The sequence below is a fragment of the Pseudophryne corroboree genome, chromosome 9 (genome assembly GCF_028390025.1).
Source record: "Pseudophryne corroboree isolate aPseCor3 chromosome 9, aPseCor3.hap2, whole genome shotgun sequence".
Classification (NCBI taxonomy): Eukaryota; Metazoa; Chordata; class Amphibia; order Anura; family Myobatrachidae; genus Pseudophryne; species Pseudophryne corroboree.
Window position 1 is genome coordinate 162,117,777 of NC_086452.1, and position 18,127 is coordinate 162,135,903.

At 45.1% G+C, this 18,127-nt stretch overlaps 1 protein-coding gene across 9 annotated transcripts in view; it reads left to right on the top strand.

Moving 5' to 3' along the window:
* Positions 1 to 18,127, top strand: part of HFM1 (helicase for meiosis 1) — a 984,377-nt gene that overhangs the window by 666,909 nt on the left and 299,341 nt on the right. For all 9 annotated transcript variants that reach the window (XM_063939911.1, XM_063939912.1, XM_063939910.1 and 6 more), the window contains one exon: positions 5,348 to 5,428. In XM_063939911.1, coding sequence (XP_063795981.1) covers positions 5,348 to 5,428 — 81 coding nt within the window. The remainder of the gene's footprint in view (positions 1 to 5,347; positions 5,429 to 18,127) is intronic.

Sequence of the window (18,127 nt, forward strand, 5' to 3'; positions counted from 1 at the left end):
TACCAGTAGTTTTCCTGCATCTGAGGAATTGATATGAGGTGTGTGAGGAAGCGTGGACTTCCCCCGATAAGAAATTGATAATTTCTAAGCAGCGTACCCTTTTCCGCCAAAGGATAGGTCACGTTGGGAAATAACCCCTAGGGTAGATAAAGCGGTTACACGCTTATTAAAAAAGGTGGCACTACCGTCACGGATACGGCCGCCCTGAAGGACCTGTGATAGAAAGCAGAAAACTACCCTTAAAGCTATACACACACACACGGGCATTATATTGAGACCTGCTATTGCCTCGACATGGATGTGCAGTGCGGCAACTGCGTGGTCAGATTCCCTGTCGGATAATATTTATACTATAGATAGGGACAATATTTTGCTGAAAATAGAGCATATAAAAGACGCTGTCTTATACATGCGTGATGCACAGAGGGATATTTGCCGACTGGCATCACTAATAAGCGCTATGTAAAACCATTGCCGCCAGACGGGGGTTATGGACTCGGCAATGGTCGGGCGATGCCGATTCAAAACGGCACATGGAAGTTTGCCCTAGAAGGGGGTGGAACTGTTTGGGGATGGTCTTTCAGACCTCATTTCCACAGCTACGGCTGGGAAATCAAAACTTTTGCCACAAGCTACCCCACAGCAAAAGTAAGCACTGTATTATCAGGTACAGTCCCTTCGTCCCCAGAAAAGTAGAGGGCTAGAGGCTCATCTTTTCTGCCAAGAGGAAAAGGTAGGGGGAAAAAGCTGCAGCACACAGCTAGTTCCCGGGAGCAGAAGTCCTCCCCTGCGTCCGGTAAGTCCACAGCATGACGCGGACCCGGGTACGGTGGGGGTCCGTCTCAGAAATTTTCAGCGCACAGTGGGCTCTCTCACAGGTGGATCCCTGGGTTCTTCAAACAGTATCTCAGAGGTACAGGCTGGAATTCGAGACGTCTCCCCCCCGCCGTTTCCTAAAATCTGCCTTACCGGCAACTCCCTCTGCCAGGGAGGCAGTGTTGGTGGCTATCCAAAAAACTGTATTCACAGCAAGTGATTATCAAGGTACCCCTCCTTCAACAGGAAAAGGGTTACCTTTCCACAATGTTTGTGGTACCGAAACCGGACGGTTCGGTGAGACCCATCTTAAATTTAAAATCCTTGAACACATATAACAAAAGATTCAAGTTCAAGATGGAATCGCTCAGGGCGATTATTGCGATCCTGGACGAGGGGGATTACAGGGTCTCTCTGGACATCAAGGATACTTACCTGCATCTCCCCATTTACCCTCCTCACCAGGAGTACCTCAAGATTGTGGTACCGGACTGTCACTATCAGTTCCAGACGCTGCCGTTTGGATTATCCACGGCACCGAGGGTCTTTACCATGGGTAATGACCGAAATGATGATACTCCTTCGCAAGAAGGGAGTTTTAATTATCCCGTACTTGGACGATCTCCGGATAAAGGCGAGGTCCAAGGAACAGTTGGTAAGGGGGTAGCACTTTCTCGGGAAGTGCTGCAACAGCATGACTGGATTCTCAATTCCAAAGTCACAGCTGGTCCCGACGACACGTCTTCTGTTCCTGGGAATGATTCTGGAAACAGACCAGAAAAAAGTGTTTCTTCCAATGGAAAAAGCCGAGGAGTTGTCATCTCTAGTCAGAAACCTCCTAAGACTGGGACAGGTGTCGGTACATCAATGCACACGAGTCCTGGGAAAAATGGTAGCTTCGTACGAATAAATTCCATTCGGAAAGTTCCACGCAAGGATTTTCCAGTGGGACCTGTTGGACAAATGGTCCGGGTCCCATCTCCAGATACAGCAGCGGATAACCCGGTCGGCAAGAACCAGGGTGTCGCTGCGGTGGTGGCTGCAGAGGGCTCATCTACTAGAGGGCCGCAGATTCGGAATACAGGACTGGGTCCTGGTAAACACGGATGCCAGCCTTCGGGGCTGGGGTGCAGTCACACAGGGAGTAAAATTCCAAGGACTGTGGTCCAAACAGGAGATTTCACTTCACATAAATTTTCTGGAGCTAAGAGCCCTTTACAAGGCCGTAAGCCAAACAAGGCCTCTGCTTCAAAACCAGCCGTACTGATCCAAACAGACAACATCACGGCGCTCGCCCATGTAAACAGGCAGGGCGGCACAAGAAGCAGGAGGGCAATGGCAGAAGCCACAAGGATTCCCCGTTGGGCGGAAAATCATGTGGTAGCACTGGCAGCAGTGTTCATTCCGGGAGTGGACAACTGGGAAGCAGACTTCCGCAGCAGACTCCACCCGGGAGAATAGGGACTTCATCCAGAAGTCTTCCAAATGCTGGTAAACCGTTGGGAAAGACCACAGGTGGACATGATGGCGTCCCGCCTCAATAAAAAAGATATTGCGCCAGGTCAAGGGAACCTCAGGCGATCGCTGTGGACGCTCTAGTGACACTGCGGGCGTACCAGTCGGTTTATGTGTTCCCTCCTCTCCCTCTCATACCCAAGGTACGGAGGATAATAAGGAAAAGAGGAGTAAGAACTATACTCATTGTTCCGGATTGGCCAAGAAGGACTTGGTAACTGGAACTTCAGGAGTTGATCTCAGAGGACCCATGGCCTCTGCCACTCAGACAGGATCTGCTGCAGCAGGGGCCCTGTCTGTTCAAAGACTTACCGCGGCTGCATTGACGGCATAGCGGTTGAACACCGGATCCTGAGTGAAAAAGGCATTCCGGAGGAAGTCATTCTTATCCTGATCAAAGCCAGGAAGGATGTCAGCCTGAAGTGCAGACGTTGTAAGGGAGTGCTGCATATTCAGCCCCTTTTTTGTGCCCCAGTGGCACCTTGGGATCTCAATGTGGTTTTGAAGTTCCTGGAATCACATTGGTTTGAGCCACTTAAAACCGTGAATTTGAAATATCTCACATGAAAAGTGGTCATGTGTTGGCTCTGGCTTCGGCCAGGCATGTGTCAGAATTGGCGGCTTTGTCATAAAAAAGCCCTTACCTGACTTTCCATATGGATAGGGCAGAGTTGAGGACTCGTCCTCACTTTCTCCCGAAGGTGGTATCAGGTTTTCACTTGTACCAACCTATTGTGGTGCCTGCGGCTACTAGGGTCTTGGAGGATTCCAAGTTACTGGACGTAGTCAGGGCCCTGAAAAATTATATTTCCAGAACGGCTGGAGTCAGGAAGACTCGCTGTTATCCTAGATGCACCCAACATGCTGGGTGCTCCTGCTTCTAAGCAGACTATAGCGCGCTGGATTTGTAGCACTATTCAGCTTGCGCATTCTGCGGTGGGACTACCGCAGCCTGAATCTGTAAAAGCCCATTCCACATGGAAGGGGGCTCATCTTGGGCGGCTGCCCGAGGGGTCTCGGCTTTACAACTTGGCCGAGCTGCTACTTGGTCAGGGGCAAACACGTTGCAAAATTCTACAAATTTGATACCCTGGCTGAGAAGGACCTTGAGTTCTCTCATTCGGTGCTGCAGAGTCATCCGCACTCTCCCGCCCGTTTGGGAGCTTTCGTATAATCCCCATGGTCCTTACGGAGTCCCCAGCATCCACTAGGACGTCAGAGAAAATAAGATTTTACTCACCGGTAAATCTATTTCTCGTAGTCCGTAGTGGATGCTGGGCGCCCATCCCTAGTGCGGATTGTCTGCAATACTTGTAAATAGTTATTGTTACACAAATCGGGTTGTTATTGCGAACCATCTATTCAGAGGTTCCATTGTTATCATACTGTTAACCGGGGTTCCTATCACGAGTTATATGGTGTGATTGGTGTGGCTGGTATGAGTCTTACCCGTGATTCAAAATCCTTCCTTATTGTGTCAGCTCTTCCGGGCACAGTGTCCTAACTGAGGCTTGGAGGAGGGTCATAGGGGGAGGAGCCAGTGCACACCAGATAGTCCTAAAGCTTTCTTTAGATGTGCCCAGTCTCCTGCGGAGCCGTCTATTCCCCATGGTCCTTACGGAGTCCCCAGCATCCACTACGGACTTCGAGAAATAGATTTACCGGTGAGTAAAATCTTATTTTTACTCTCAAGGTGTGTGTCTCCTGTTTTTATTTGGGTGTTTTTTTTCCAGTAGTACTACTACAGGTACCAGCGGGCCCGTTTTTCTCCCGCATGCTGGTACTTGTGGTTCTCCAAGTACCAGCTTGCGGGGAAAGCTTGCTGGGACTTGTAGTACTACAGGAAAAAACAATATTCTTTACATTTTCTCAAGGCTATCAGCCTCCCATCCGCAGCCCTTGGATGGGGGGGACAGCCTCGGGCTTCACCCCTGGCCCTAGGGTGGCTGGAGGGGGCGACCCCTTGATTGAAGGGGTCCCCACTCCCCCAGGGTACCCCGGCCAGGGGTGACTAGTTGGATATTTAATGCCACGGCCGCAGGGCACTGTATAAAAGTGACCCCCGGCTGTGGCATTATCTGTCCAGCTAGTGGAGCCCGATGCTGGTGTAAAAAAATACGGGGGACAAAAAGAGAAGGGGTCCCCCGTATTTTTTGCACCAGCACCAGGCGCAGAGCCCGGTGCTGGTTTTAAAAATACGGGGGATCCCCTGTCCATTTTCCCCCCCGGATTTTTAGAACCAGGACCGGCTCGAAGAGCCCGAGGCTGGTTATGCTTTGGAGGGGGGACCCCACGCCATTTTTTTTTGGGATTTTACCATTCCATCTAAAAAAAATATATTTATTTTAAAAAATATATAAATAATACTTGTGCCTCCCAAAAAGACAAACCAAGTACCTAATCCCTTCTAATATAAATATATATGCTATTACCAATAACAAAACACCAAAAAAAACATGTTTTAATTTTTTTTTATTAGTTTCACCCACCAAAGTGTGGCGGATTGAAAATGACGAATTTACTGTCTAAAAGCACTGTTGTCGAATTTCCAAACTTCAATTGAATATACTATTGTCGAATTGCCGCATTTGTACCATTGCAGAAAAGTCGAATTTGACAAAAGTCGAATTTCAAAAAGTCAAATTTGAAAAGTACGTTTTTTTGACGGAAAGTACTGTATTGCATTGTCGATTTTTTTTTTTTTTGGCGAAAAAGTCCAGTTTTTCGACAATTTCGGGAATTCGACCGCAATTGCATATACCCCTATATGTTTAAACTGATGATTTAAGGTATTTTTTCACATTACATTTTACAGTGATTTCAAACTAGAGTTTCTCACTTGTCATTTAGAAGTAAGTAGCCTATAAATACTTCCTTGGACACAAATAGATTGAATTTAGCCCCGAAAGTTCATAAACCTAATTTTCGTATAGGTTTATGAAACCCATGTAAAATAAAATTGTGCTAGTTTGTTTTGCAGATTACTAATATATTATTATTTTTATATTTGTAACAGAGCTTTGCTTGAAAAATCTAAATGATTTATCATCTGTTGGTTTGATTAGAATGGATGAAGAAGTCAATTTTAAACCTACAGGTAATAATTAAAATGAGCAAATCATGTTATTGAAGTATTTCAAAATGTACAAATGAAAAAATATCCAGGTTTAGTTTATAAAGGTGCATGTGGTGCAGTGCTGCATACGGGTGGTTTTCAGTATGCCGGCGGTCGGTATGCTGGTCGCCGGGAGCCCGACAGCCGGCATACCGACACTTATTCTCAGTCGTGGGAGTCCACGACCCCCCTGGAGGGAGAATAAAATAGTGTAGCGCGCCACCGTGCCCGTAGCGTGGCGAGCGCAGCGAGCCCGCAAGGGGCTCATTTGCACTCGCCACACTGTCGGTAAGCCGGCGGCCGGCCTCCCGGCGCTGGTATGCTGGTCGCCGGGAGGCCGGCCGCCGGCAGATCGTAGTGAACCCCTGCATACATACTTATGTTAATTGTGTTACATGTTAACTGCCCTAGCTGTTTCAGGACATCTTAATCGACAAATTAGATTGTCTAAAAATTTTATAAGTAGCTCCAATAATATATTCTTCTTCATCTATAATAAATTATATTTATTAATTAAAACGAGATGTTCTCATTCTAAAACACCTGAAGCGTCTTCTTCCTCACAGTAGACGCTTCAGGTGTATTAGAACGAGAACATCTCGTTTTAAGTACAGTTTCTTTCCATCTGTTATTGTTCGTCTTAATTTGACCGGTGATTTGTAATGGTTATGTGAATGTCCCAGATCTTAATTTCGTAATATCTGTCTGTCTGTCTATCTAATAGTAACACCTATTACAGTGGCTTATGCAACGTTCATGATCTTGTGGCAGCAGTAAACTATTTAAGGTTTGCACCAACTTTATAAGGAATCGTTAGAGATGATCCAGTCTACCTTTGCAGACTACTACTCCTCACACTGCAGCTCCAAAAATGTATAAATAATCAAAACATAATTTCCTTCCTTACTATACCAAATCACCCCTTAGTGGTTAAGGCCAGATTAAATAACTTTATATGGACAACAACCCCAAGCATACAGCCAATGTCATTTAGAACTATCTTCAGCGGAAAGAAGAAAAAGGAGTCCTGGAAGTGATGATATGGCCCTCACAAAGCCCTGATCTCAACATTATAGAGTCTGCCTGGGATTACAGTTATAGACAGATGGATTTGAGCAAACCTACATCCACAGAAGATCTGTGGTTTGTTCTCCAAGATGTTTGCAACAACCTCCCTACCAAGTTCCTTCAAAAACTGTGTGCCAGTGTACCTAGAAGTATTGGTGCTGTTTTGAAGGCAAGGGGTGATCACACCAAATGTTGATTTGATTTACATTTCTTTCTGCAGCGGGGTACCCTGGTATTCCACAGGGAATAACATCGGGGTGTAGAGTAGGATCTTGATCCGAGGCACCAACAGGCTAAAAGCTTTGACTGTTCCCAAGATGCTCAGGCTGCCTCCTCTATAACCCCGCCTCCGTGCACAGGAGCTCAGTTTGTAAGTTGGTGCCTGCAGTGCAGGCAGCAAACAGGCAGGGCTGCTCCAGCAGAGGCACTCTAGTGCTAGATATCATTCTGATATCTCCTGTTGCAGCTCCATCACCTCCCCCAGCGGCGCTGTATACTTCCGCGTCCCTGGTTGCCGGGTACTTACAGCGGAGGGTCCGGTTCTTCACCCAGGGCGCACACACTACCCGAAGTTCTCCGGTATCGCGTGGCCGCACTCAGGGAGGAGGTAAGAGGGACGCCCAGGCGGGACCCGCTGGAAATCACGATCCGCCGCAGCCATTAGGAGGCGGGCCGTGTGTGCTGGCGTGGACACTGTGGCAGTACAGGGACCCTACTAGACCACCAGGGCAAGGGCACAGGTCGGATTAGGCTATAATCCATTTTATTAAGGCCTGCAGCACCCTGTGGTGAAGTCCAGCAAGGGGATAAGGCTCTGGCCTGTAACCCCTCCCCCAGCCCCAGGGCACCATTTAGAGTAAATGTACCCACCCTGGAGCTGCATCTCTCTGTCTCACTCATTCCCTGTCAGCGTTTGGGCGCTATTACACACACAGCTGCGCTGATTCTGGGACTGCTGGGTGATGCCTCCTCTGTAAAGCCGCCTGCGTCATCAGCGCTGTGCATTTACAGGACACTTAAGTATTCTACATGTCGTTTAGACAGTGTTAGTTAAGAACAAGTGCATACTTCAGGGTTATTTAGTACAAGTACCCTGTGATATTCATCCAGTTTTTACTGTGCATTAATATATCTATCAGTGAAGTGCGGTGAGTTCACTGGTTGGGGAGGCACTGGCAGCTAACAAGCCCTCCAAACCCCCCCCCCCCCCCCCCCCGAAAAAAAAAAAAAAAAGTCTGGTCCCCCGACACATCAGTAAAACCAGCACTAGGCAGAACCAGCCAGGGGGAGTAATGCCATAGCAGGGGAGACACTCAGTGTGGGGTCCCCCTGCCATAACATTAATCTGCCCCCCCCAGCCAGTCAGCCCAGGGTTGGAATTCCTCGGAAAGTGGGGACCCCAAAAAAATAAAAATGGGGTCCCCCCTCCCGAGCAATAACCAGCACTGGGCTGATAGCCCAGTGCTATGCCCCGCACCCCTGGTGGCGGTGGGTGCGGGGTTCATTGTGTTAATATTGTTCTTTACAGGTGGCCTACAGGTCCCAGCAAGCCTGCCCCAGCATGCTGGCACTTGGAGAACCACAAGTGCCAGCATGCCCGGACATAAAGGGCCTGCTGGCACCTGTAGTCCACCTGCAAAGAATAGTAATATTGTTCTTTACAGGTAGCCTACAGGTCCCAGCAAGCCTGCCCCAGCATGCTGGCACTTGGAGAACCACAAGTGCCAGCATGCCCGGACATAAAGGGCCCGCTGGCACCTGTAGTCCACCTGTAAAGAAAATATTAAAATAAAAACACCACACGTCTTGAAAATAAGCTTTATTAAACCGGACCTTCACCTGGGGGCGGCGGCCTTTAAGCTTTTTTGCGTGGCCGCCGCCTTCCCAGGGCTTCCGGCGTCTTCACCTGGGGGGGGGCGCCACCTCCTCAGGGCTTCCAGCATCTTCACCTGGTGGGCGGCGGCTGCTAAGCTATTTTGCATAGCCGCCGCCCAGCCAGGACTTGCGGCGCCTTCTTTCTTCAGGAGCTCTTCACAGCTCCTCCTCCGCCGTCGGACTGACTCTCCTCCGCCTCGCGCTGACTTTTATAAGTCAGCCGGAGGGGGCGGGGCGATGACGCGGCGAGCCGTGATTGGCTCGCGGCGGCCATCTTGAATTTCAAAAATGACGCTGAGGCGCCATTTTTGAAACTGGAACCGCTCCGCTGCCAAACTCTGCTGGATAAAGGTACATTTCTGCCGCCGCAACCCGCACCGCCGCCGCCCGCACCACCGCCGCATCCCGCCGCCCGCACCATCGCCGCATCCAGCCGCCCGCACCTCCTCCGCCAGCGTCGCCCACACAGTGATTGACAGCGGATCCAGTGACGGATCCGCTGGCCAATCACTGTGGCCTCACTGACAGGGACGTGCTTTCATAGGTTGAAAGCACGTCCCTGTATGAAAGCGGCACCACTAATGGTGCCGCTTTCCCATATATTTTCAATGGGCTTTTACAGCCCAAGGCTAGTCCCCGCCAGTGCCCACCCCCCGCTCCCATACTTTCCCCAGTGACAACGATCGGTGCCTCCCAAACACATACAGAGGGGAGCAATCCTAAGAATAATATTAAGAAGATACATATGACACAGAATATGTGTCATATGCATCTTCTTTGTATTATCTTAATCATTAATGACAGGGGAGGCACTGCACTGCCTCCCCTGACTGCACGTCCCTGATATCTATTTATATACATAGCTTTACTCAGTAATAGTATTGCTAGTCCAGTGCAGTTTTATTATTTGTCATAATTCCTGCATTGTACATGTGACTGTGTGTGTGTGCATATAGCTGCTGGGTGATCTCTACTCCGTGTATCTCACTCCTACTGCTGTCCCTATATTCTGTAACCCGAATCGGCTCTCTGCGTCAGGGTTATTAGATAATATACCGTATATACTCGAGTATAAGTCGACCCGAATATAAGCCGAGGCACCTAATTTTACCCCAAGAACCTGGGAAAACTTATTGACTCGAGTATAAGCCTAGGGTGGGAAATGCAGCTCTAGCCGTACACAGCCCTCAGTGCCAGATATGCCCTCATACTGCCAGATATGCCCCCACAGTGCCAGATATGTCCCACAGTGCCAGATGTGCCAGATATGCCCCACAGTGCCAGATATGCCCCACAGTGCCAGATGTGCCAGATATGCCCCACAGTTCCAGATATGCCCCACAGTGCCAGATATGCCCCACAGTGCTAGATGTGCCAGATATGCCCCACAGTGCCAGATATGCCCCACAATGCCAGATGTGCCAGATATGCCCCACAGTGCCAGATATGCCCCACAGTGCTAGATGTGCCAGATATGCCCCACAGTGCCAGATGTGCCCCACAGTGCCAGATGTGCCCCACAGTGCCAGATACCCTCTGTCGCTCCCGCGCTATCTTCTGAAGGAGGGACACGGAGAGCGCAGTGCGCGGCTCTCCTGTGTCCCTCCTGCGTCTCCGGCGGCAGCGGCGTGTGTTAAAGGAAGTGCCGGTTCGTGCACTTCCTTTAACACACACACCGCCGGAGATGCAGGAGGGACACAGGAGAGCCGCACGCTGCGCTCTCCGTGTCCCTCCTAACACTAACTCGATTATAAGCCGAGGTGGCTTTTTCAGCACAAAAAAACGTACTGCAAAAGTCGGCTTATAATCGAGTATATACGGTAGGTATTTCACAGGATATACGTATTTTGTATTTTTCTCTGTGTTTTTCAGTCACATTTTACCTCAGAAATCCTCTGTTTGTGCTGTCACACTGCACGGGGGGTTTGTGTTAGGTATTATATTTGCTGATATTGTACTGTGTCGCCCGTGATTTACGCTTTCATATCATCTCAGCTACAGGGGACGATGGGTCTGGGGCTGATTCCGCCGTGCGCGGTTATGATGTCCCAGATGCATTTGAGGATAACATGGCTGCGGAGGGGTCAGGTTTTGGGGTTTCTGTACCCCCCAGTTAGTTTGTAACAATGGGGGCACATCAGGGCCCACCTTGGGCTGCCTTTTCTAATTTACTGACTATGGGACCTCCTGTACCTTGTTAGCCTTATATGGTCCCTGTGGTTAATCCGCCATGGACAGAGGCTCTGTCCACTCAGTTACAGCACTTGAATAACTCTTTGGGTAAACGTGTTCCTGACCCTCGCTCCCCTAAGACTAAACATAAGAAATCCTCTAAGAAAACCCTGGAGGTGCTCCCGTTTAAAGGAAACATCCTCTTTGGTGAGGATCTCAACAAGATTGTCGCTGACTTGGCATCTGCTAAGACTGCATGTCTACCTAGTACTAATCCTTCGGCCCCAAAGGCTAAGAGTACTTGCTTTTGTTCCTTTCACCCTTCGGGTTAAGCAAAGGGTCAGGCGTATCCAAAACAGTCTTGTACTTCCAAAACCTTCAAGCCTAAGCCTAAACGTGCCTGTGCTGCCCATCAGCCGGCTTCCAAATCTGACAAGCCTGCAGCATGACAGGGCGGGCCTCCCCCTGGGGGATCCCAGGGTGGGAGGCCAACTTCTACAGTTCACCCAGGTATGGTTGAAGACCACTTCAGACGCTTGGGTACGGGAAGTCGTCACTCATGGAAACGCTATATCCTTCAAGACACGTCCCCCTCCTCGCTGTTGCCTGACGGACATCCCTTCGGATCAGGTGAAGGCAACAACTCTCCGTTTAGTGGAGTGGTACAATCCCTCCTGAACACCGGAGTGGTAGTGCCGGTGCCACTCGCTCAGAGGGGCAGGGGGTACTATTCAACTCTGTTCCTAGTCCCCAAACTGAATGGTTCCTCCCGGCCCATTCTCAACCTCAAATATTTTAACAAGTTTGTGAGGATCTCCAAGTTTCGTATAGAGACCCTTCACTCTATTGTCCTGGCTTTGGAACCAGGGGACTATATGGTATCCCTGGATATATAGGATGCTTACATGCATATCCCTATTGCCATGTCACATCAGCAATACCTGCGGTTTGCTATTGGCATTCTCCATTACCAATTCCGGGCCTTACAGTTTGCTCTGACCACGCCTCCACAAATTTTCACCAAGGTCATGGCAGTTATGATGGCTTCACTCCGCCGTTGGGGCATCAGGATCCTGCCGTATCTGGACGACCTGCTGATCCTGGCCAATTCCCCAGAAGTTCTCCTCCGTCATTTGGATCTGACGGTCCAGTTTCTGCAAGCCCACGGGTGGCTCTTCAACTGGAAGAAATCATTCCTGGTCCCTGCTCAGAGCATGGTGCATCTGGGAGCGATGTTAGACACACACAACCAGAGGTTGTTTGTGTCAAAGGAGAAAGTCCTGAAGCTTCAGGACAAGATACGTTGCTTCCTCTCCCGTCCGCATGTGTCGATACACTCGGCGATGCAAGTACTAGGCCTCATGGTGTCGGCTTTCGACATGGTGGAGTATGCTCAATTTCATTCCCACCCTCTATATAAACTGATTCTTGCCAAGTGGGACGGCCTGCCTCACAGGATCAGGTCTCAAATGATCTCCTTGTCTCCGGAGATCCGTCTGTCACTGACCTGGTGGCTGCAGGACCAACGATTGAGCAGGGGTCATCCCTTCTGGATCTCCCACTGGGTCCTTCTGACGATGGATGCCAGTCTGAGGGGTTGGGGCGCGGTGTTGGAGCAACACTCTCTTCAGGGTTGGTGGACAAGGGAGGAGTCTCTAATTCCGATAAACATTCTGGAATTGCGGGCAGTGGTCAATGCTCTGAAACTGTCCCGACATCTGGTACTGAACATACTATTTAGTATTCATTAATGTTCATTTTTATTTTTATTTTTATTTTTATTTTCATTTGTATTTTTATTTTTATTTTTATTGTTTTTTATTGTTTCTTATTTTTTATTTACTCATTATTTATATTGCTTTGTATGAACGTATATATAATCTATCTGCATCTCAGTGTGGTCTAATGAGTTTTTATACTCGCATATGTTTTATATTAAAATGTTTCTTATTAATTGTTTATATACAATAGCTAATACAAATAAGGTCCAGCGATAGCTGACATACTGCTGGTTTTTGTCTTTAGAAAAAATGTAAACATCTATAAAGGGTTAAAAATAACTCCCCTGTTTTGGTAACCAATAAGGATGATTAAGTGGGTATAAATAGAGACCGTAATCACCTCTAAGATATACCTCTGAAGAAACCGCCCTCTGTGTAGGCGGAGAAACGCGTCAGTTGACTTGCACAACAGTGGAACGCAGGTGGACCGCAAAACCGGAAGCCGGAAGCACCGTAACCGGAAGTCGTGTACCGCGGCCTTGCGGCGTCCCCTGCTACCCAGGATTTCCACACGTGGCTCTCTGTCTCTGCTCCTGACACAGCCGAACATAAGCCTGCAGGACACTATGCCAATTACAACAGGCACGACATAAGAAAAACCGCCGCAGTGCGGACAGCCGTTTGGAGTGAGACAATTGCGGGATTGGCACTTAGCCACACCAATTGGTGAAGTATAAACAGGCACTGTTTATCTACAGCCCATTTCTTTTTTTTCCCGCAAAGTATATCTGAGCCACGAACAGCACTTTATTCCTATGACTACTAACACTGTATGCATGCATGCAAAAGAATTAACATAACAAAAATTGGGACAGTGCACAAATATTATTCAAAGTCCCGGGACCCAGGACACAGAGATTACTTACTTATATATATATTTTTAAACCACTGCAGTAATATTATAACTTGCTCTATTAATTTGTTGCAGCTGCCATGTATGGCAACTAATTAATATATGTTGATTTTCTCTTTTTTAAATTTATTTTGTACCAATAAATGTTACTGATTTTTTACAAAACCAGCAGCTATTATATTTAAAAAAAAAAAAAAAAAAAAAAAAAATTTCCTGAGCGCCCACACTTCTACTGTTTTATTTGCTTTATTTAGTCAGGTGGATATCCAGATCCACCACTGTGGGCAGCTGATAGGAGATTTTTATTTTGGGTATGATACCTATTTAATTAAACATATATATTTTTATTCTAATTGGTTCTAGTAATCAGCGCCCACTGTTCGTCTGTAGGAATCACATCCACAGACGTTCCCTTTTCTTTTGTCTTCCTCATTTTGAGGTCTGGTAGTGAGGCTGCTTGTTTTGCAAAAATGACCACACTGAGATGCTTGGCAGAGAGGCTAGAGAGGAGGCAAAAATACTCCCATGAGCCAGTGAAGGAACAGAATATTGCTCCAACCAGTGGAAGTAGTGACATGCATAAATTATTTAATAAATTGGAAACATTATGCATGGCGGAAACACGCCACTGGTGGGATCAATCCACGCTACAAAGGTATATAAATAATAAATATATTCCAAGGGGACTTCGTATATTTAAATCAGCATCATTTAAGGATGATGCAGAATTTTTATCTAGCTGGAACTCCATACTTGATGATTGTTCGTTCAAACTTATGGAACACCTTATCAAGTATAGGAGTTCAAAGGTCAAAAACATACAGACCGAAATAGAACATATACAAGAACAATTAAAACCTTATGAAAGTAGTGTGGAGTTCTCGGAAAGAGATCAGAAAGTAAATAAGAAAATTGAGGAATATGAACAAACAGTAATACTAACTAAAACAAAAAAACTAGAAAGAGATAGAGGGGATTATGAGACAGATACAGTAAGATCCTATAACAGGAGACGTGACTATTCGAGATCAGTCACAAGGAATCCCAAAAGGGACACTAGTAGACAAAATTATAGCAATGGGAGGGGGAGGTCGAGGAGTGCAGCGGGGAAGTGGAGAACCCAAAGAAATAGAACCTTTTCCAACAGAAATAGCCCCCGTAGGGACCCACGGGGAATAGTTTTAGAGAACAAATATGAGTGTCTAAGCAGAGATCAATACTCCCCTGCCTCTATAGCTAGAGGAGGGGCTAAACCCAAAAATTCCTTACAAAGTCAGGATAATACCCGAGAAAAAGAACAGACACGTTTTTTAGAACAAAGTACATACGAACTAAATCAATCCAACAGACCCAATATGAATTACACCAAAAGAGGAAGAGAAAGAGATACAGAGGATGTAGGGGAGGAGCACAGAAAAGGAAAAAACCCAAAGCAATACTAAATACCAAAAGCATCTTTAATCTGTCCTCTAGAGAATTAACTGACTCAGAAAAAACCTTACTCAGCAAGGGTCTTAAATATGCTCCTGCAAAAAAACCCAATCTCTTTGATTTATTTGTGGATCTGAATAGATTCACAAGAAATCTGAGTAGAAAACGGTACTTTGCAACCAAGAAATTAAAAGCTATAAAAGATGTTGAAAAAGTGTTGCCTATTATTCTGGATGAATCTGATAGGGAAACTATAGAGACCCTTGAAGATCTTCTATTAGAAAGTTCCCGGGAGGCATTAACTCCGACTAAGATTTTTTCCTTAGATGAATCTCAAAAAGAGAAAGTTAACAAACAATTTAAAAAGAAATCTGAATTTTACCCTCTTCAATACAGAGGCCCATCCATAGTGGGGTTTTATAACACCACAATGGAAGACTTCAGAAAAATGTGCATTTCTGCTGAGCAAGACCAACTAAAGGATAATTTGAAAGCTGATGAGAGAAGGGCTCTTAAAACTCTCATGTCAGACAACAATTTAACTATCAAAATGGCAGATAAAGGAGGTGGTGTGGTGTTACAGGACACTACAGACTATAGGAAAGAAGCCACTAGACAGCTAACCAACACATACTTCTATGCTGTACTGCCAAATAATCCTACAGCACAATTTCAAAAAGAACTTGAAATGCTGTTAGATGGAGCTTTGGACCGGGGCGCAATATCCAAAGACACATATCACTTCCTATTCCCTACTCACCCCATCACCCCAATCCACTACCACCTACCCAAAATTCATAAGACTCTCACTTCACCTCCCGGGCGACCAATTATCTCAGGGATTGGGTCTATTACTTCAAATCTGTCACACTTTGTGGATGCACACCTACAAGGGTATGTAACACAATTAAAATCTTACATAAAAGACACAACACAATTTTTAAATATGTTAAAAAATATTAGATGGAAGAGTACATATCAATTTCTTACATGCGATGTGGAGTCACTGTACTCCAATATTCCGCATCAAAAAGGGATTGAGACCATCTCTAATGTACTCGATAGAGATCTAACCATCTCAGAACATCTGAGAACCTTTTTAGTTGCATCCATAAAGTTCATCTTAGAGCACAATTATTTTATGTTTGCACAACAATATTATTTACAGTCACGGGGAACGGCCATGGGGACCAGGTTCGCCCCGAGTTACGCCAATCTCTATATGGGTGCACTTGAACAGGAGCTCATTTGGGGGGCGGACCTTGGGGCGCACCTGGTCCTCTATGGCCGATATATAGATGATTTATTCTTCATTTGGGACGGGGATGACAGCACTATCAGCACTTTTCTTGATCATTTAAACGGTAATGAATACGGATTGAAATTCACTCACACCTCTCACCCTTATTCCATTAACTTTTTGGATATTGCGCTCCGGTCTATGGATGACTGTATACACACCGAAACCTACTTTAAATCTGTTGATACAAATAATTTTCTTAAGTACAGTAGTAGCCATCTCCGGGCATGGCGTAATAATATACCTAAGAGTCAGTTCCTAAGGCTAAAAAGGAACTGCTCTAGGGAACACATTTACAAGGAACAAGCACACAAATTATATCTGGCATTTCAGGAGCAGGGCTATCCTGACTATATTCTGCAGAAAGCTCTATATGAGGTAGACTGCAGAAATAGAACAACTCTATTAGAGGACAAAAAAACTGTGAAATGCTCCAAGGGGAACAAACTAAATGATAAGTGTATATTTGTTACACAATACAATACACATGCCACACAAATAAGAAAAATCATCTCGAAAAATACACAACTACTTAAAATCGACCCACTGTTGGAATCAGAAATAGGAGACCAAATTAAGGTAGTATATAAAAGATCAGATACACTTCAATCTAAATTAGCACCAAGTATGTTCAGAACTAATAGAAATAGGAATGAAAAGATGGATAAGAAAAATATCAAAAATAAAAATGTACTCATTAAAGATTTGAGTGTAAATATTGATTTAACCAAATCTCCCCCCCTTAAATGGTTAGGGAATGAACCTAATGGATTCTTTAAATGTGCCGCTTCCAGATGTCTAACTTGTAAAAGTATAGACTATGGAAAAAAGTCATATAGCTCTAGAACCACAGGTGAGGAATTCACTATAACACAATTTTTGAATTGTAACTCTACATATGTAGTGTATTTGGTTGAATGTGGCTGTGGAATCCAATACGTTGGACGCACTATAAGAAAGCTTAAAATGCGGTTCTTGGAACACAGAAGAAATATAATCAAAAAATGCCCTCTTCACAGTCTTTCTAGACATACAAGAACATGCGAATATGGGGATATTGCCAAAATTCGCATTACGGCTTTAGAACAAGTGAAAATTACTGATAGAGGCGGAGACCGCTTTACACAACTAAGTCGGAGAGAAGCCTTTTGGATCTTTCGCCTAAGGACATTAGAACCCCTGGGCCTTAATGAAAATATTGAATTAAACAACATCTAACGAATTGATCATAGGAGAATATCTTTTCTCCAAAAATAAGTGCGATCATTCCAATTGGGTGGTTTCTTTATGTGCTCGTTTCCTACATGCCTCCTCTCTTGGACTATTTTGAATATAAAATAATATTGCCCCCCTCCTCCATCTATTAAGTTGGAGAGTTAGGGGATGAATAATAAGGGGTCATTATAATTATAATCATAACTATAATAATGACTGTATATTTACAAAAAGAATCTTTTACCTTTATTACAAATATTTCAGTACTAGTAATACTGCCTAAATGCTTTGTCATCAATACTGTAAGGGTTTATGGCTAGAATTATCCAACCAGTTTGAGACATATAGTCTAGACTGAAGGTGTACATGATGTCTATAATATAAAGATGTAGACACCATGTGCGGCTTTTTCCTCCTCTCCCAGCTGTACTCTATCCCTCTCTCCCTCCCATGTGCTAGAAATTCAACATTTATAGTATAGGTCTATGACTCAACTATATATATTTTCATAATTTATCTACACTAAAGATATATATGATGTATATAATATAAGGACAGGGACATCAGGTGCGGTTTTGGTTTTTTTTTTTTCTCTTCCGCTCACTGCGCTCTATCCCCCTCCTCCTCCTTAGTCCGAGAAACTTATTAAATTTATTATATTCATTATGATCCAATTATATCTTAATTTTATTATATATTTTATTTAGAATTTAATTTTATTTTTCATATATATAATTCCTAATACTATTTAGTATTCATTAATGTTCATTTTTATTTTTATTTTTATTTTTATTTTCATTTGTATTTTTATTTTTATTGTTTTTTATTGTTTCTTATTTTTTATTTACTCATTATTTATATTGCTTTGTATGAACGTATATATAATCTATCTGCATCTCAGTGTGGTCTAATGAGTTTTTATACTCGCATATGTTTTATATTAAAATGTTTCTTATTAATTGTTTATATACAATAGCTAATACAAA